Below are 22,148 nucleotides of genomic sequence, written 5' to 3'. Positions count from 1 at the left end.
AGAGGCTAAAAACGAGCTGGGCAACATAACAACTAGCAGACCTGGTTTTAGACTGTCCAGCACGTCCGCCCGCCGTTGGGTATGCTGGGTATACTGCATGCGTTGATGCTAGAGGAACAGTCTATACAACCCTCGCAGATCGCAAACCCCCTGCATACTCTCTGGGTCCTGGCAAAATCCCAGTCTTCCTCCAGCAACCGGGAGAAGCGATTTCTGTACACTCACCGGACGCAGAGACAGAAGCAGTGCCTACGTGCTCATTCACTCGATCTGCAAAACGGCTTGACAGTCACCATAGCAACCGGCGGAAAAGGCGGGAAAAAAAGGAAAGAGAAAAAAAACGGCAGAGAATATAACCGCGTCTTCAGATACAAACGGGGGTATGAAGTGGCAAGATTAGCTGGACTGTGCTCCACAGGGGTAATCAGAGTCTGGTTACTCTGTTACAGGGGTGTGACACAGAGAGAGCGACGACTGGACATGACGGGAAGAGATCCAGGAAAGGCAGGCAAGTTCAAACCACAAGTGGGGGTCGGCCAATATTTACAGGGAGAGCTAACAACACGCCTTGAACCTGAATCACAGCCACAACAGCCACGGCCACAACAGCAGCCACAGCCACAGCCAGAGCCCAAGCCAGAGCCAGAGCCAGAATCGAGACGACCTGAGACACGTGCCTTAAAGAGCAGAAGGGAAAATGATGGTCAGGACAGGAGGAAAGCAGACGGCAAAGAAGATCTAACGATCAAAAGAGCGAGGAGAGTGGAGATTATAAAAAACATGAAAAGTGCAACCCCCCGATCTACTACCGAACAGGGGAAGGACAGGCAAACCCTGATAACTAACATGTTTACACCAGTACACGGGAGGGAATCAGTGGCCCCTGAAGCTGGATCTGAAACTAGCAATAAGATAGCGGCTCATGAGAGAGGTACTGGTGAGGATCAATCGGTCATGGTCATGGGAAGCGGCATAGATACCTCAAAGGGGGCAGACAAGGTTGTATCAGTAAATCCTCTGACCCACAAGGACAGAACCGCGCCTGCCACATCAAAGACATCAAAGACATCAAAGACAACATCTATACCACCTATACTACCAGAGGAGCTACAAGCAATAAGCCAATCACATGGAGAGGAATCCGTTATTATCGCTCCCAAGATACATGAGAGTTGTACTGGGATAAGAAAAGACACATCTATCAAGGTTGGAGAGGCCAGGGAGGCCATCAGCAGGATACCATCCAACTTAGAGATGAAGAGAAAAGATGAGGATGACAATGAGGATGACAATGAAGATGAGGATGAGGATGAGGATGGCACGGACCTCTCTGTTGGTCCATCAGCTGATCCCCTAGCCCTTGATTTTGCCACAGCAATCTCCACATCAACCGATGACTCTGAGAGATACGAGACAGGGATCTCCACGTCAAGCAATGGCCTCAATTGCCGCCATAACAGCACGGACATAATTGCTAAAAATGATGGTTTAAGGCGGGAACTAAAACCTGAGGAGAGAGGCAGAAAGCTGAAGAAAAAGAGCAAACGGAAGAAACAGAAAAAAAACAAGCAATGTCGGACAGAAGGGCCCATTGGCAAAGAAAGCGAGAGTGAGAGCGATAGTAACAGAGATCATAGCCCCATATGGAATTACTCATCATCATCACAAATTATCACTACCACTCCCTCAGACCGGACCTTGTGCTCACAAAATAACTCAACCATAGAGAGACATCTAAGAGAAGAGAAAGAAGATCACACCAAGAAAAATGAGCCTTCTATGACAGATATCTTGAACTCTATAAAAAGCCTTCATGGAGATATCAAAGCTGATAGCAGGAACAACCAGGAAGCAATTCGTAAAGTACAGGCTGAATTAAAGAAAGTAGGCAGTACTTGCACTGAAATATCGGATCGCATGCCCTTGGTGGAAGCACGCACTGAGTCCATAGAAAAAGATGTTTCATCCCTTCAATCACAAAGTCAAGAACACAATAGCATTATTAAGGACATCATGCTCAAAGTGGAAGATCAGGAAAACAGGGCACGGCGGAACAATCTACGCTTGCTGGGAATCCCTGAAGGAGTAGAAGGGAACGACCCACGGACATATATTGTGACACTTCTTAAAGCAACGTTCCCAGAGCTGCAAACATGGGAATGGGATCGGGAGATCCAACGGGCACATCGTTTCCCTCTAAACCTTCCAAAACGCCAACAAACACCAGAACAATATCCGCGAGCCATGCTAATCTACTTTGGCAACTTTTTATTACGCCAATCAGTTTTTGATCTTGCAAGACCAAATAAAAAGAGGGAATACAATGGTTACTCCTTCTTTAGTCGACCTGACTTTGCCCATGCAACAGTGGAACGAAGGTGGCGGATGCGTCAGCTTTTTTCACCATTTCAACAAATAGGTGCGACGGTGTACCTACAAAACCCAGCACGACTAAAGATTATTATCAATGGCACCACACGGACATTTATCTCGGAAATCCAGGCTCAAACATATTTAAACGAACTAAAAGATATCCACAAGGGTATCTATAAAAGTCCAACCAAAAATTGAAAAGTACAGAACTATAATTAACAATCTTAGAATGGACCTTGAAGACTGTATATAGCGACATTCTATTAACACGCAAATTGATATATGTAAAACTGTCACCTAAACTGGAAGATATAGCTCAAAAGAATTAGAGGACTGAGAAAACGTTCTATAATATGTATATTTGTACAGATCTAATTGGGTGGAATGGGAGTGAGGGGGGGAACGGGACGCAGGCACGCGTCTGCACAGACGTCATCACACTGGTTCCTTCTGAACCAGATTGCCACCTTGGGTGGTGGGGGAGATATGGGTGGGGGGGGGCTATGGGTGGAGGAGAGCAATCTCAGACAAAAATGGGAAGTTAACTCTAAAAAGGGAAGTAATACAAAGGTCTAAAGAGGAACTATACATTCCTATACATTTGCATCAGAATACACAACTGAATACTGCACCAGACAAAATTACTAAAAAGGGAAAAGAGAAAACCATGTATATATGGCTAGGCTAAAGATTCTTTCTATGAATATATGCGGTCTTAATGACCAAAATAAAAGACAGAGGGTGGTGATAGGACTACAAGCAACCGGGGCCAATATTATTTGTCTTCAAGAGACACATATCGAAGGCTCGCAACAGCACCTCCTAAATACACTGGGATATAAATTAATCACAGCCTCAATGCAAGGATCAAAAACACGAGGAGTGGCAATCCTATATAAAGGGGGTGAGATACAGTTTTCCAAAGCGATAGCTGATAATCAAGGATGCTGGGCAATTACAGAATGTACACAGGGGAATGGTAATAAAATAACTCTATGTACTATTTATGGTAATACTAGTGACGATCCAAGTGTTTTGGAAACCGTCTCTAACGAATTGGTACAATGGCCACTGCCAATAATCATTTGTGGGGATTTTAACTTGAACCTTCCATGCAGCTGGTCAACGGACCCCAGATATACCTATAAGGGTAGGAAACCAAAAGTATATAAGGCCTTTAAAGAGATGTGTCAAACACATGGCTTAATAGACTGTTGGCAAATTAAACATCCAGATGACCCTGGCTGCACTTTTTTTTCTAATCCCCATCTAAAACACTCTAGATTAGATTATATGCTGATGTCTGGTTCTTTGATAGAAAATTGCTTAATAGACAAATTACCAAGAGTCCTGTCAGACCATAACCCCCTAATTCTTAATTTAGAGAAAGGAGAAATGGGTAGGGAGATGCAAAAATGGACATTCGAAAGAGCACTGCTGCTGAATAAAGAGTTTTGTCAGCATATGAATAGATGGATACCCGAATTTTTGGAGGACAACCTTGGTAGCACCACGATTGAAGTAGTGTGGGATGCCCTGAAGGCTGGAATCAGGGGGGAAACCATTCGGTTTTCACTTAATAACAATAGGAGGGCAAAAGAACATATGGAGACTCTCCATAATATTCTAGTAAATGCCGAGGAACACCTAGCAATGGCAGTACAAATAGGAGAAGATATTGAAGATCAAATAAGACAGGTGGCAATAGCCAAAAATGCTATCATAGATATCTATACCGAGAAATCAATAATTAAAGCAACATTAAATAGGGAATCAGTATATGAATTAAGTGAGCAAGTAGGGCACCAACTGGCGGTACAAGTCAGACAAAAAACTCTGCCAATATAATAAAAGAAATAAACGATCCAAGAGAGGGACTCACAACGAATATAAATAAGATAAAAAATGCATTTCAAATATACTATCAAGAGTTATATAAGGAAGAGGGTAAACAACAAGATAAGATCGATGAATATTTAGATCAACTCTCCATTACTAAGATAGAACAAGAGGATTTAGATAGTCTTAGTTACCTACCATTTTGGGATGAAATACTACTATCTATGAACAACTTGACAAATGGAAAGGCAGCTGGAACTGATGGAATCCCTACAGAATTCTACGTCACCTTTAGTGCACCCCTAAAGAGAATTTTAACTGATCTATTTATCCATGTCTTTCAAGGTGAACGGCCCCCTGAGTCATGGTCTAACGCAAAAATTGTTGTCTTTTTGAAAAAAAATAAGGAGGCCCAAGAACTCGGATTTTATCGCCCTATCACCTTGATTAATGGCGACTCCAAAATATACTCAAAGCTACTAGCTAGTCGCTTAGCTCCAATCATCAATAAGATTGTGTCCCTCCAACAGCATGGGTTTATACCCGGAAGATCCACCGTGGATCACATACAAAGAGTAATTTCCTTGTTTGACATGACCGAGGTATCAGGAGACCCTATGGCGCTTATACTGCTAGACGCTGAGAAGGCGTTTGATAGGGTCTCCTGGACCTATCTCTGGTCAGTCATGTCAAGAGCCGGACTCGGGGCAACCTTTATCAAGGCAATCCAAATGATGTATATCAAACCTCAGGGGGTAGTCATGGTAAATGGATCCGCCTCTGAAAAATTTAATATAACTAGAGGGACAAGACAGGGGTGCCCATGCTCTCCTTTACTATTCGCACTATTCATTGATCCGTTTATCAACAGACTCGAAAATAATATTATAATCAACCCAATCAAGATAAGAGATATAGAAACTAAAACACTTGTCTTTGCAGATGCCATAGCGGTGGTAACGACAAACCCTACAGCCTCTATTCAGGCCATAGAAAGGGAGGCTGAAATGTTTGGCAAGATCTCGTGATATAAGCTGAACCAAAACAAAACACAGATAGGGCTTAATGATAACCTTAAAATAAATGACATTCGAGTAGTGGATAATGCCATATATTTAGGGGTTAATATTACAGCGAAACTAGACAACCTCATTCAAATTAATCTTGATCCACTAATACAACGAACAGATAAAGATTTAAGAAGATTAAATAATCTTCATCTATCTATTATAGGTAGGTGCAACATGATTAAAATGATTTATCTGCCTAAATTCTTATATCTATTTAGAACCATCTGTCTTGATTTTCAACCACAATGGTTTAAATGCATTGAAAGTATGTTTTCGCAATTTATCTGGGGATACAAGAGATCCCGTAGGTCATCCAAATTTTTATCACTACCAAAAGACAGGGGGTGACTTTCTCTGCCTAATATTAAACTATACTATTGGTCAACTATAATGACATACTGTAGAGAGCTATTATCCATCACCCAAGGAAATAGACCAATTAACGGAATCCCAACACCACAAGAATTAATATTAGGGGAAAAAACTAGAGGGTATCTCTGGCTACACTTATACGACAGCTGCTATAAAAAAGTACGATTTAAAACTCTCCTAGGAATACATAAAGCATGGAGTAATATTCGTAAAATATTGGGGATCGGAAGGTTTTCTTACTATACATTACTATTAGATAACAACAACCTACCGGAGTTATTTAAAGATATATATATGAAAAGGTGGATAGAAGCAGGGATTACACACCTGGGTTGTTTCTTTACATCTACAGGTATAAAATCCTTCGAAGAAATTAGAAAAGAATATATGATGAGTTATAGAGACTTTTTCAAATATCTTCAAATCAGGGACTTTATATCAAGGAAAGGTGGTGGCAGATCGAAATTTGAAAAGATTCAATGCATAGAATTTGTGAATCAAGGAAAGTGGACTAAAATAGGAGAAATATATAATCACCTCTTGGGCCTATGTCCGGATGATATGGATAAATATTATATAAAATGGCAGGAAACTTTAGATATGTCGGCCACCACAGTGATTAAATCATTTGAACTTTCTCAAACATTATTAATGTCCACCAGACTACAAGCACAATATTACAAAACATTCTTTCTGTTATATTATACACCTAGTAGAATATCAAAATGGTGGACCGGAATGGGAACAAGATGCCCTAGATGCAATCTCTACAAAGCAGACATTGTACATATATTCGCCACATGTAACACCCTACAGGGCCTGATCAAAGATATTTCTGATTTTTTATCAGAAATTTTTCATACCAAAATTGAAATCTCGGTGGGGGAAATCTTGTTGGGCATTGATGATAATAATCGACCAAGAGAAATAAAAGGGCTAATATTTATCTCAATGTCAATTCTAAGATTATGTATAGCTTCGGCATGGCTAGATCCAACACCACCAGTGTTTCAACAATGGCGTTATCGAATGCTAGCGACACATAGCCTGGAATTAGCTATATATAGAAGAAAGGGGAAAAATAAGAGATTAAAAGGATTAGAGATATGGGATCCTCTAACCCAATGGATAAAATTCTAATGATATCGAATTAAGTACTTAATATATGTATGTATGTATACCTTTTTTTTCCTCTATGTTTCCTATTGACATGTGTAAATACTATCATAATGAATTATTTTGTCTGAGAGGGGGTGGGGGGTGAGTTGGGGATGGCTTTGTTTTAAAACAATAAAGAACTTTAAAAAAAAAAAAGAGAAGTACATTTATACATGCCACTCATGATGGGTTGACCAGCAGGATGGAGAAGTACATCTATACATGCCACTCATGATGGGTTGACCAGCAGCATGGAGAAGTACATTTATACATGCCACTCATGATGGGTTATCCAGCAGCATGGAAAAGTACATCTATACATGCCACTCATGATGGGTTGTCCAGCAGCATGGAGAAGTACATCTATACATGCCACTCATGATGGGTTATCCAGCAGCATGGAGAACCATCTCTAGATGGGCCACCTCGGCAACTAAACCAACTTCACCAGTGTCACCGCTATCTAGATGAGAGATGACTAATGATTTGACTGACACCAAAAACCGATGTGCAGGTAATCAGAGAAGCTAAATGTCCTTTGCTCTTCCATGTCGATCTTACCGTTTCGAAATAGAGAAGAAGTCGGCCATGCTCGTACTCATAGTGGCTGATATAGCGGTCTTCCAAATCCTTCAACTAAAAGAAGAAAGCAGGAAAGAAGTAACTATGCAAACCGACAGCGACTCAAATCAGACGTGAAGTGGCATAGATAGAAATATACACATACAGACAGCAAAGTAAAGAGTTGTCGAAAATCACTGCTGTATTAAGCTGGAGATACAGGTAAACAAGCTGGTGTGTGTAAATTCGCACACACGCACACACCATACACAAAGACAAGGAGATGCAAAGAAACACAAAAACAAGCAGAGGCAAATATATACTTACACATTTAGGCAAAATCACACGCAGGCAGAAACAAACAGGGCAACATGCTTACGGCCCTTCCCAAGATGGCGGTCACCACCACAAATCACAGAACTAAAGAACTTGCAGAATGAGAACAGCTCTGCTCCAGTAGTCAATCAATCAAAGTAATCTTTATTTCGGTCATAGACCATAAAAGATAAACAGTCCACAGGAACATACATGTTTTGCAATAGAAAAAGAATTATAGTTCATAAAAAGGTATGTACAATAAAGGTTACATAAATTCATGATTGATTCGTTAAAACAGTAGTTAAAAAGATAAAAAGTTAAAAGTGTAGATAAAAACAGTGGTACACAGAATAGATAACTATTTGGTTAAAATTATGAATTAAGCAATAAAAGGGAACATCTCCTTCGCCACGCAGCATGCCAGAAACGTGATACCGAGAAGACGATAGGTAATGCTGTATCAGTCTTCAGGATTCTATAGGCAACTTTACAGTGTGTAGTCCCCAGATTCCTACATAATTGAAGGAGCCAACGTTTTCTAATAGATTTATATGTGGGGCAAAAAGAGAGAACGTGTAAGTCAGTTTCGCTTGTCGCACCGCAGAATGGGCAATCAAAAGCATTGTCTACCGTCCACTTTCCTGTGAACGCTCTCAAGGGCAAAGTTCCATACCTGAATTGCATGTATAGTTTTCTGGAGATATTGGGCTCAATTATGTCCAAAACTGGCTCCATTTTGGGTTCCATCTTAGTGTTAAAAAAGTACACAGTCAGTGAGCCCAATTTATTATTGGGCTCACTGTAGTAGTTCATTTGAGTTACTCTGCCTTGAATTAAAACACTGCTAATATTTTACTTTCAAGGTGGTCCGTATGTTAGTTATTTTAACATTTGGTACATATTGGTCCTATTTTCCTTGCCTGTAAAGTATAGTTCTACTTTACGTGGTCCCTTCCCTTAATAATATTTCTGTTTGCATCGACGTATCTAACAATTTACCAAAAATGCAGCAGACAACCAAATACTTCTTAATTCTTTGGTGCCTTCAGGAGGATAGTCAAGTAGACTCTTTCAACCTGTCTTTCTCCGGTTGTACATAGTAGTCAGTAATATGCCCCCTGACACTTTATCCTGCCTTCACACTATTCACTCTTGATAGAGAGCTAAAATGAATGCTATTGAATGCGTTAATATGGCAACACTGCCGGTGCATAAGGGTTGTATGCAAGAATATCGTATGCATAATATCATCTGTCATAAATATCGTTCATAAAAATATTCCTCATTGTGTGTAGGTTTTCTATTATTAATGCCAATATTTAGGACACAATATTTTCGCACGGAGATATTATGTCACCAATTTTCTGATATCACACCCTGCCAGAACTTAAATCAATCTGGCTCTTCCTTTAATTATTCTTTAGCTCGCTACAGAGCTCCCTTGCATTCCGGCTCCCACCAAACTCCACCATGCCAGCAGTGCTTAATTTTGAAAAGATTAAGTGCTGGGGCCCAAAATTTTGCTCAGAAGTCAAACAAACTAAAAAAAACACTTACCTCTTTGGTCGGCTGCGTCTCTCCTCTGCTTCCCTGCTGATGTCCCAGAACAGAAGCACACACAAGCTCCCCTAAGCCAATGATTGGTCTGAGTGGTTCGGCACTCTGACGGGGACTGGGAGCCTGTGCATGTTCCCCACCAAGCTGTGCGTTACATGCAAAGTGCGCTTGACTGTTTGGCCATCCCACAATGGCCGTACAAACAATCATGCACACTTACAGTGTGCCCACCACATCTCCCCTTGTGACCCCAGACCCACCCCGCAGTAACCCAGCCCCGCCCTAATCAAGCCCCGCAGCTACCAAAAATAAAATGATGATAACCAGGTTATTATCCTTTTTTTTCTTTTCACTGCTTTGAGAGCAGTGGGACGACGCTCCTCTGCCCCTGATTATAGCCAGTGGCACCTGTACCTAGGTAGATGAGACATTTGCCACATTCTGATAGAGTATTCCATCCACCAAGCTCTAGATAAGGACATGAGGCTTTTGTGGATTCTTATGGATCTTTCAAAGGTAATCCCACCATAATGTGGCAGATGATCTGCCAGTTTATAGCAGGTGATCCGCTGCCATTTAAGGCGGAGTTAACCCTGTGAAAGTTCTCCATGTGGAAGGATGGTGGTCTAAAGTATAAGTAATATTTCTAACATGCTGGGAAACAACAACCCAAAATGTTAGGGAGAGCCCATCTGGAGGCACCGACACTGTGCCACCACTTTGGTGGTGCATTTGAAGAGCGGACAGTGTGAAATATTTAGCCATTGTCTATGACTGAATGTTACAACATTGGAACTCCGAATGAGTGACCCCCTACTACAGAGATACAAGGAGGATAAAGGTATTTAAATTCATCCAAACTATTCATCGAGGGAGCAGGAGGGAGAGGAATCAGAGGCTGAGGGATGAGTTATCTGTTGGAACATTTAATTGTGAAATCTCCAGTTTGCAGCAGGACCGCAGAGGTATTAGATGGAGTCACAATAAACGACATAACACTATAATGCTGTGAGGCAAGCGGCAAGTTCCTGGTTACAGATATGTGATGAATAATGTTCAGAATTGAAATTCCTTTCACTTTGATAACATTCCTGATTGCTGAGTTACCTATGAATAAAGTAATAATTCTAAATCACATGTTTTATATCATAGAAGCATATAGAGAACACTAACTTACAAAGTATCTAGATATTTGTGTGAACTGATTCTGGGGCTTCTATTGAGACCCTTGTACCCTGCAAGACTAGGAGGTTATCTGACAGCTGTATCTGGATCCAAAATTCACCATATAACTGTAAGCATAACCCACAGAAGCGGATGGAAAATACCTTTCTGTCACCTTTTTCTTTTTTTTTTTTGACAACAGACTTTATTGGCATTTTAAGGACACCGGGGAACTCGTCCCCATACATGGTACCAAAACGGAAATCGGAAGAGTGAGAATTGGTATCCCTGTTCGGCCCCCCCCTGGTCTGCGGAACATCAGACCCACAACCCCTCCCCCTTCTGTCACCTTTTTCACCACAGAAACTAGAGCCTCCTTTGTGGCTAAGGAAACTTTCCCTGGAGTGGACCCCAGAAAGGGGGTTTTCTTGACAACTCCACCCCACAGTGATATCTCCAGAGTTGGCACAGCCACTGTGCTGTTGAAAGCTGTGTAATCATGGCCAAGACCTCTAAATGTGATGCAGCGATGGGTTAAAAAATGCACTCGTAACCCTAACTGAACACTCAATCCATTCTACTGAATCCATTCAGATCTCTTACGCTAAGTACAGTAAACTGAGACTGTCTCCTGGACAGAGTCTAGAACAACGTTGCAAGGGATTTGCCCAAAATCATCAATGCCTCAAATTTAAAATCTTAATCTACAGGTTAATAGATGACACACGCCTTTAAGGGATTTTACTTCTGATTGAATGTTGAACATAACAGTAGACGTAAGTCTGGAGACAAATAGGTGAGTACATGGTGAGCAAATTTATTTAAGATCATAGTAACAGGAGCAGCAGAAGCAAAGGGCCATCCACAACCCCCAGAGCTGCTTAACTGTCCCACTCATACATATCATATTCCACATTGCACCCACCCACCTGAGCCACATGATCTACACTTCATAACACCAATCATACGTTCCACACTCCATCCATTCCAGGCTTCTTATACCACAGTAGCAAATACATCGTCATGTTAATCCTAAATACAATGAATGTTCTAAGGCATAAATGAGAGTTTTTGTAAGCATTCTGGGTAACTTAGTGAATGTGATGTTTTATTCAACCTTCTTGGAAAGCAAAGACTACCAATAATGGCATTCCTGGGCCACACGTGCTGTTGAAACACAGTACAAGTCATTGACAACCGTGAAATGTCCATGACTGATGTAATTCCAAATAGCTGCAGAGTAGGCTGATCCAAAATGTTCATAATATGTATAAAAATCAGTACTTTATGACCGGATGGGGCTTGACCCATTGCCCCTCTGTGGAAATGTGGATTTTCCTGATCAGTTATGTCCCCTATCTTGGACCCCAACGGTTCTATGTGCATGTTACAAACACATGTATGTTCCCTCCAGTTCCAGTTTCGAAGACGCAAACACATGTGCGTCCACCATCAACATGTCCTCTGTCAGGTTCGCCATCAATGGGCTGGATATTCGATTCCTAAGTATGAAAGGCCACCGACTTTATATGGCTAAGTTACTCCATTTTTGCAGTTCAGGCAGAGTAGGCCCGATTCTGTCCTCAAAGCCTTTCCCTGCTCTCTGCCTCTGACAGCATCAGTTTAAGCTCGCATCTGTATCCATGAACTTTGTCCTACTTCCTGTGCAGCTAACGGTGCCTACCTCGGCCAGTTTCGCCTGCCTGCCAAGAAGCTGTATTTCACCTTCGAATTATCTACTTTGCTCCTCAGCCGATGCATTCCTGTCTAGTAGTTTAGGTAAACATTTCCTTTAGCTCCCAAGCAAAGGGCTCGGTTTTTTCTGTCCTCATGCAAGTAAATCATAGCCCTGTTGCCATGGAAAGTTTCTGCCTCTCGCATCTCATATAGACACTTAGACGCTTGTGCACGTACACACAGTCAGTATAGAATAGATTCTGTCCGAGAGTCCTTCCTTGTGGATAACATAGTTCTTTAAACATAGGATGTTAGATATGATTTGGGATTAGGTTGACTTGACCCCCCAGACTTTTTGTCTCCACATGTAGAGCTAAATGTCAAGTCCCCTTCACCCCCTAGTTACACGTCAATTACACGTCATGCTGCTGCGCGCGCATCTATGCCAAGTATTATCTTATAGATCCACCTATGCACAACATCATGACCAATCATGTTTCTTTTTACTCCTTATTACGCCCATTTTCGGTTACGCACTTACAGTATCGTTTCTCTTATCAATTGTTACGCCTTCTACATTGGTTTCATTGTAATGTATGTTCTATAAAAGCAATTTCCTGTCAATAAAGTATGTACTTCACTTCCTGAACCCCCGTGGTGACGGAACCTGAAGGCCGCGACTCGAGTCGGCCATTTTGGAATAAAGCCCATTCAGAAACCTCTTATACCACGGATTCTGCCTCTTATTATTCTGAGCTATTTTATTTAAGACTCCGTATGAAATTCAGTCCAGGTAATAGAATATTTACCACATAATGGCGCCCGAACAGGGACACTTTCTCATCTCACGCGCCGGCGGTGCGTTGCAGGCCCGGTCTCCTGCCACAGCTGGACGGACAACAACGCGTACCCACAGGATTTCCTGTAGCTCCCTCCGGTCAAGCGGGGGCGACTGAGGCTGCGATCAACCCAGACGAGGCGGTGAGAAGTGCGAAGTATCCCGACCAGAGCCTAGCTGAGAGAGCAAGATCCGAGGTATACAGAGGCCCACCAGGTTTTCGAAGTCCCGATGTCCAGAGGGTCCGATGTCCACAGTCATCGAGTCCAGTCCATTCTCCGAGGCCTTCCGTTTCAAGGAGCTACCCGGTGAGTACCATCGCCGGGGAGGCGTGTTGACGCGCACATAGGTTGTGCCGGTCAAGACGGATTTGGGTACACAAATCCGGTCTGCACTGTTTAGCAGTGTATATGTACTGTTTAGCAGTATATCAAGTATTCCGAGGTATCTAGTTATTGTCAAGAATTCTGCTTGGTGATTAGTTATGCAGACGATCATCATTGCTGCTTATTTTAAAGGTTAAAAAATGTTTTAATGTTTAATGTTTAATGTGTTAAACGTCTTGCATATTGTGGTATGAATGGTTGTTCATTAGTGTGCTTTTGTATTAAGTGTGTTCAAAATTAAGTATCGGATCAGTTGTCAATATGCCGCTCTTTTCGAAATTAAGACAGATCACTACTAGGAAAGGGGTACTTGAAGAAGCCGTCCCTATCCCTCCTAGGGATACTCCAGGGCACTTCATGTATCACAAACATGGCTTAGACGCTATATTATTTCTTGATCTATGGGTAGATTACACCAAGGGATTGCCAGAAAGTCAAAGGTGGCCCGCAGCGGGAACCTGGGATGCAGAGTGCATCATGAAAGTCGAGGAAGAATTATGGAAAAGAAAGGTCAGACAGTCACAGAAAGACGCTGTTGAGTTATGGCGTAAAGAATCTCATAGACGTATAGAAAAAGCACGTAGACAAGAAGAGAAGAGTAAAGAAGGTTCAAATAAAGTTCAAGAGAATCTATTAATTGAGGAAGGTATCCGAGTGAAATCAGAACAAGTAGATAGACAAAGAAATGCCCTTATGAATGGTATGTATCCCCTTCTAGCCGAAGGATTACCTAAGGCTGCTCCAGAGATACCAAAAGACTTGCCACCCCCATTATTTCCAATAAAGGCACATCCTAAGGGGCACCCTAGAACAGCGGAAGATGTTTTTCTTTCCTCATATTTAGATGACGTAGCTCCCGAGTATGCTAATTCCGCCCCACATAGACCGCATACCAGGGAGATCCAACGCCAAGATCCAGCACTCGTATCCCTACAGCAACAAGTCGAGTCACAAGTTCCGGCAAGCACATCTGTTTCCGCATCTGTCCCTACAGGTACTTCCATGGCTGTGTCCACACCTATAGTTGCTGTGTCACGTTCGACGAATCCATTCACACCCGACGCCCCAGATGGGGCCACGGGAGGTGCTAGCAATACTTTTACGCCACCTAGAATAAATAAACTTGTTTTTCAAGAGTCAGCGCATTCACGTACACCCAAATTCGTAAGTGAACGTGCGCTTAAGGAACTTCTTATAGATTGTAGATATGACCCGGTGGTCGGTAAAGAGGACGAAATGGTCCTGGCATCATTACGCATCAGACGAGCCGCAGGATATTTAGCGAAGTTACCAGGAATGACAGCGCATCTAGATAAAATATATCATTTTGTTCAAACAGGGCGAGATCCAGAATGTATTAATAGAGCTATGGAATTCCAGAAAGTAGAGATACAGGGGGAACTGTTACGTTTCCTCATAAACTGTGTGATCAGAAATCAAGACCGACCGGGGGTAGACCCGAATGCAATGCTTATTCTTACAAGATGGAGCCAGAATATATCAGAAGGGAGACACGATAAGCAAAATTGTATAATAGCCATGTGCCGAAAGATCCGTAAAGAAATAGAACGTATTCATGAAGAAAGATTGGAAACAGACGAGTTCGAGCAAAATGAAGTGTCCGAATCAGGGGATTCCGTAAGACAGTCAGAGACCATAGCCTATGTAGGTAGAGGAAGATCCTGTAATAATACTAGATGTTTTTCTGATCCAATACACTCTGTATGTCCAAATAATAGCAGAACGTATCCGACGCCAATAATAAATCTGAAGTCTCCTGAACATTTGTTTCAAGCCGCAGATAAAATACTCCGAGAACGAAGGGGTTACCACCTCCTCGATTCCATGGATGAGCAAGAATTAGCCAGATCAGCCGTCCACTGGATTGACAGTCCTGGAAAATACGGTGATGAGACCGTAGCACACACGTTTTTTAACCTCAGTCCAGATGAACAACGTTTAGCTGGAATCTATATGATTCAGCAACTCCTTATATTATATAAGAGCCAACATGCTGATCCTGGTCCTTTACCTGATATATTAACTGAACTACTCACGAATAGATGGAGAGGTTCTAGTAACAAGTTAATTAAAGAAATATTAGTGTCACGTAAACAGTACGTCCTTTTTGTAAGCCCAGATCCTTTCTCGCTGCCCAGCAAGGAAAGAATGCCGTATTACATGGATAGACAAAATCCCTTACGAGAAGTGCACCCAATAAAAGGCGAAGACAATCAGTTTCACCGTGTATTTGTATACACACCCATAACAAAAATTGAATTGTTAGAAATGAAGAAAGTAGTACCCAGTCATGACAAAGACCCAGCGGGTTTTCACCGAGAAATTAAAGACATGTTACTGATGGGAGAGTATACCTATCCTGATATTATGACGATATTAAAGGTGCTAATGCCTGCTGGCATTTATGAAAAGCTGAAAGAAAAAGAGTGGGAAGTGGGAGACCAAAAAATAGATTGGACAGCATTAGAAGCAGAGGAAAGGGCCCGAACTGCAGGTTCAGGGCTCGGGGATAAAGTTAAAGCATTACCAGGTTTACTAGTACAAGTACTGCCACGTTTATTAACTACGAAAAAGGAAGATTGGGGTGCAATCTCAGCCTGTAAACAAAAGCATGATGAAGACACAAGTGATTATTATGCCCGATTTGAAAAATGTTTTGGTGTAAATAGTGGTATAAAAGCAAGTAGTGAGTCGTATCCACATTTATTTGTGACAAAATTAGTGGAAAATGCATTGCCTCCAGTGAAGAATAGGATATTGAAATTTGAGAGTACCTGGCAAAGTAACACTCCGTCACAAATGCTACAAATGTTACAGTATCATCACAATAGAATTAGAGATGAACAAGAACACGAACAAAGACGTATGAAGGATACAAAAATGAAAATGCTAGTTTCCCAGACAGTACCAGCGGATGGTCACAAAAAGGGTGTGACACATTCCGGAGATTCAGCAGTTCCTGTAAAGGGAACATGCAATTACTGTAAACAACTAGGCCATTATGTACACGATTGTCAAGTCCTGAAGCGTAATATAGCTATAGGTATTGCAAAAGAAAGACCACGACCACTCAGACAGGATCAGAATGAACAAGGAGCTACGCAGCATGGACAGCCCATGCCAGCTCAGCAACAGTCTATGCCAGCCTCACAACAACCCATACAGTTTGTGCCAGCTGCACCACCGATGCCTGCTACTGCCACACAAACCACAACACGACAAATGTATCAGACTGCACAGTATGAATATCCTGAGTATCAGCGTTACGCATGAACTAGCCTAGAGAGGGAAGTTGACTTACCCCTTATTGAGATTCCTGTAGATCAAGAAGGACCTTATGTACATAGTGAATTATTAGGTCAAGATAGAAAATTCTTACTCGATACAGCGGCAAGTCGAACAACAATAAAGCGTAGTGAAGTTCCAGGGGCACCCCTCTCAGGCTCTCAAAATGTTTCCCTTGGTTTCTCAGGAAAGCCTATTGTTAATGAGGTATCACAGCCACTTCCACTTACGATTGGTCCCTTGACACGAACTACTGATTTATTGCTTACCAAATCTTGTCCAGAAAACCTGTTAGGTATAAAGACATTGAAAGCCCTAGGGGCTATTATCTGTTGTTCTCCGGAAGGAGTAAGATTGTTTTTACGTGATTTTAAAGGTCATTATGTATCCAGAGACATGGATCGCCGATTACAGACTTTACCAGCACATCTATGGGCACAAGGCCCTACTGATGTTGGTTGCATGAACATTACACCATACCGAGTCACATTAAAGGCAGGAGTGGTACTACCACGAATGCGACAATACAAGTTACCTCAAGATGCTGTAGTGGCTTTACTACAAATCATTGACGAGCTAATTGCCCAAGGAGTAGTTGTAGAAACAGACTCCAATGTATGTAATTCACCGATAATTCCGATTCTTAAACGAACAGATCCTACAGCCCCGCCAGTATATCGATTGGTTATTGATTTACGCGAATTAAACAAATGCATTGTGCCACAATTCCCTGTGGTCCCCGATATCTCATCATTATTGACAGCCATTGATTCCGAAGCAACATTCTTTACTGTAATTGATCTCAAGAATGCCTTTTTCAGCGTCCCCATAGATCCGGAAAGTCAATATTTGTTCGGATTCAGTTTAAATGGGCGCAGTTTTAAATTCTCACGCGCTCCTCAAGGATTTACAGAAAGCCCCAGCATCTATAGCCAAGCACTGAAACGAGAACTCGACAGTATCCACATGCCAGTTAACACTGCTCTGCTTCAATATGTCGATGATCTGCTGATCACCGCCCGAAGCGAACCCGAATGTGAAAAGGCTTCTCTGACAGTTTTACATTTTCTAGCCGACAAGGGGCACAAGGTGTCTCCTTCTAAGCTGCAATTCTGTGTCCAGCGAGTTATTTATCTTGGTCACTCGCTGTCCAAGGAGGGAAGGCAGCTTACACCAGATCGCATTCAGTTAATTGCTAACATGTCAATACCCAAGACACAAAAGGAGGTGCGGGCTTTCATAGGCCTCACTTCATATTGTAGGCAGTGGATCCCTCAGTACGCATTTCTAGCAAAACCACTCATTCAGTTGACAACACAGGAGGCAGCCACATCGACTGTCCTCCCTTGGACTCAGGAACACACACAAGCTCTTGAAAGCTTAAAGAAAGCTCTATGTCAAGCACCTGTTTTAGCGACACCATGTTACAGCAAACATTTTACACTCTTTGTTACAGAACGCGAAGGTACTGCCTTGTCAGTACTCACTCAGGAACAAGCAGGATCACACAAGCCATGTGCTTATTTCTCTAGTACATTAGATCCCGTAGCTCAGGCTTTGCCTGCGTGCCTGAAATCAGTGGCAGCAACAGCTTTAGCAATCAGACAAAGCGATGCCATAGTGTTAGGACATCCATTGACAGTACAAGTACCACATGCAGTAGAAGTTCTTGTGAACCGAACGCAAACACAACACTTGACCATAGCAAGACTTACCGGTTATGAACTGACATTGTTTCAGCCACACATAGAGATCCGACGTTGTAATACATTGAATCCTGCTACACTTTTACCTGTAATTGGAACAGACCCACTAGCTCATGATTGTGTTGAAGTTATTGAAATAAAGACGAAACCCAGACAAGACTTAACAGACGTTCCATTGTTAGATCCAGACCTGACGTTGTATGTAGATGGATCGTGCATGAGAACAAGTACAGGAGATTTAGTGGCCGCGTATGCAGTCACAACAGACACTGAAGTTATTGAAACAAACTGTATAGATACTTTGTCAGCCCAAGCAGCAGAACTTATTGCTCTAACACAAGCCTGTATTCAAGCCACAAGTAAGAAAGTTAACATATACACTGATTCACGTTATGCATTCGGAGTTGTACATGACTTCGGGGTGCTTTGGCGAGAGAGGGGTTATTTAACTTCTCATGGGACCCATATTCAGCATGGGTCTCTCATTCATGCTTTGTTAGACGCAATCCATCTGCCCACAGCTATATCGATTATGAAATGTAAAGCACACATGAAGGTTACTGATATCATTTCTCAAGGCAATGATTTAGCTGACAGAACAGCTAAACAGACTGCTCAGACTCGCACATCCGACATGACAAAGACAATAGTTCGGACACCAATACAGTGTATGACGATTAAGGATCCCGCACTTGATATAATTGACATACAGTCACATGCCACAACAGAAGAAATAAAGAAATGGACTGAACTAGGAGGGATCCAGACAGATCAGGGATGGGTGACAAAGGAGAAATCTGTATGGTTTCTTCCTGACTCTATGGTCCAAGCCATTATAGCTACAATTCACAGTCCGGCGCATTTAGGAGAAAAAGCTATGCTAGACAGCATCCAACACATTTGGTTTAATAAACATTTACGAACAGCAGCTAAACAAAAAGTCCGTACCTGTATGATATGTTGTCAGTTCAACCCAGGAAAAAGTGTTCCCGTAGAGCAGGGTGGATTTCAGCCTCCTGATCATCCTTTCGAAGCCCTCCAGATGGATTATATCCAGATGGAACGATTTTGAGGATTCAAATATGTTCTTGTAGTTGTCTGCGCTCTTTCCCGATGGACTGAAGCGTACCCAGTATCAGATTACACTGCCCCGACCACTGCCAAGCAGCTAGTTCGAGAATTCTTCCCACGGTACGGTTTACCACGTGTTGTATATTCAGATAACGGCCAGCCTTTCTCATCCGAATTAATGAAACATGTTTCACTTTTGCTGGGATATCAGTGGAAGTTTCATTGTGTCCGACACCCCGAGGCAGCAGGTCTCGTGGAACGACATAATCAAATTTTGAAAATCAGATTGTCAAAAATATGTCAGGAGAAAGGTGTTGACTGGATAGTAGCCTTACCAGTTGCACTATTTTACATAAGAATGGTAGCACACTCTCGAACAGGGCTATCCCCTTATGAGGTGATCTTTGGTAGACCACCGAATATGTGGGGGACGCCTATACCCCGTAAAATAACTGATGTTGATTGTAATATGCTGACAGATTACCTGGCTTCCTTGATGTCTGCACTACAATCTTGTCGTTCACAGGTAGCTGCAGCCTTTCCTGACAACACTGAGGTGAAACCCCATGACGTAATCCCGGGCGATTATGTCCTTGTGAGGAACTTTGACAGAAAGACTCAACTGGAGCCCAGGTGGAAGACACCTAAGCTGGTCCTGTTGACCACAAGGACAGCCGTGAAGATCGAAGGAAGAAAGGGTTGGATCCATTCAAGCCACATCAAGAAATTTCATGGACTTCCTTCGGATATAAACAGTCCTCCTCGTGTGTCTTCACCCATTGACTCAAAGCTACCTTTGGCTGAGGCCAGTAGCACAGACCTTTATAAATTAAAACTCAGACCCAGGCCGTCGGCCGATTTGATTGTTTAAGTCCTCTCCAAGGTGAAGCGGTTGAATCTGTCCCCGACATGTATCCCTTGAGTCTGAATCATGAACAATCAAGAACAATGTTGAAACGACATGCATACTGTAAAGCACTGCGTAGCCACTGTATAGTGACATTATTAATTTTGTTTTTCTTGAGTTTTATAATAATTACTGCAAGTATATTGTTGCATATGTATTATCCTGTTTCTAAACATATTTTCAATATAACTAATGAACATTCTTTTAGTGACCTACCCCCACATGAATTATCCTATAGACTTGCGCTGCGTAATAACACTTTCATTAGTATGTTACACCATTCCCATCAGACTAGTAATGCCACTAATTGTTGGGTGTGTGGCCGACTCCCTCCCTATCAGAATAACGAAGGAGTTCTGCCTTTCTTCCCCCATCCGTTCACACATAATGGCTCCTGTGGAGCATGGTTTAGTTTACTAAATTCCATAGACTCAGACACAGCAGTTTATCAACACCATTGGATATGGGGAAATCTGAATCTAGTTCTATTCAAAGTCTGTAACCCTGATAAGAAGGGTCACCCCAGTAGAACAGGAACTGATCTAGAAAATGAAGTGTATGGATTAGGTAATTTTACACCTAATCTTATGATTCTGAATGCCGAATCCGAAGTTGAACTAATTCTGCCCACTATGTCAGTATTTCCAGTTAAGGGTGAATTATGTGTAAGAAAAGTTGGTTCCATACATATGGGCCATAGCAAATGCGTTACTACAGTAGAATATAGTGATCAAGGTAAATCTTCATTTAGAGCTTCTCGCCATTCCTACTTTATATGTGATCAGACCGCATATATGCGTCTGCCTCTAGATTGGGATGGTACCTGTTACATAGCATTCCTTTTGCCATCTGTTTTCCTAGCTCCTCCTGATTATTATCGAAATGTTCATTTAGTACACAATAGAGAGCGAAGAGATCTCCCAGTCGTCGATTATACTGAGACGGCATGGGACAAGTATGTAGATTTCAATAAAGGTATCTTTCCCTATATAGGTACAATTTCAAATAGTAAGCTGATACGTAGGCTAACCAAGACTCTTGAAGCTGTAGTGAATGAGACTATAGCCGCCCTAGGCAATCTGACAGAGGAGCAATCGGTGATGAGAATTGTTGTTCTTCAGAATCGTCTTGTCCTTGACGTCATCCTGGCCGATAGGGGCGGAGCTTGTAGGGTCATCGGATCCAGCTGCTGCATATTCATACCAGAAAATTCGCCATCTGTATATAAAGCTATAACACGCCTTCATAAGATTGTGAGCCAGATACACGAGAATCCAGGCACTTGGACGTGGTCCGGGTGGTTTTGGAGTGTGATATCAGCCTGGGGATGGAGAGTTCTGTCCTTCCTAGGTATTGGCCTTCTTATACTATTCAGTTGCTGCTTATGCCTGCAATGTGGACCAGCGATTTGTGGTCTGTGTGCCACATCGTGTATTCCACATCAAGGTTTTCGTTCAAAATCCCGGAAGAAGAAAGAAGAAGAAATGATGCTCCATGAGCAAATCGATGGACTAATGAAGATTGATGTTTCTTGACGGGCAAGTAGGGGACAAGGAGGGAATGTGGAAATGTGGATTTTCCTGATCAGTTATGTCCCCTATCTTGGACCCCAACGGTTCTATGTGCATGTTACAAACACATGTATGTTCCCTCCAGTTCCAGTTTCGAAGACGCAAACACATGTGCGTCCACCATCAACATGTCCTCTGTCAGGTTCGCCATCAATGGGCTGGATATTCGATTCCTAAGTATGAAAGGCCACCGACTTTATATGGCTAAGTTACTCCATTTTTGCAGTTCAGGCAGAGTAGGCCCGATTCTGTCCTCAAAGCCTTTCCCTGCTCT

General features: G+C 42.3%; 1 protein-coding gene across 1 annotated transcript in view; it reads right to left on the bottom strand.

Moving 5' to 3' along the window:
- Window positions 1-22,148, bottom strand: part of LOC146869315 (complement C4-like) — a 529,345-nt gene that overhangs the window by 30,165 nt on the left and 477,032 nt on the right. The window contains exon 36 of the mRNA XM_085634104.1: window positions 7,374-7,448. Within this exon, the coding sequence (XP_085490230.1) occupies window positions 7,374-7,448 (75 nt within the window). The remainder of the gene's footprint in view (window positions 1-7,373; window positions 7,449-22,148) is intronic.

Source organism: Triturus cristatus, chromosome 1_1 (genome assembly GCF_964204655.1).
Source record: "Triturus cristatus chromosome 1_1, aTriCri1.1, whole genome shotgun sequence".
Taxonomy (NCBI): Eukaryota; Metazoa; Chordata; class Amphibia; order Caudata; family Salamandridae; genus Triturus; species Triturus cristatus.
This window is presented reverse-complemented; position numbering and strand designations above follow the sequence as displayed.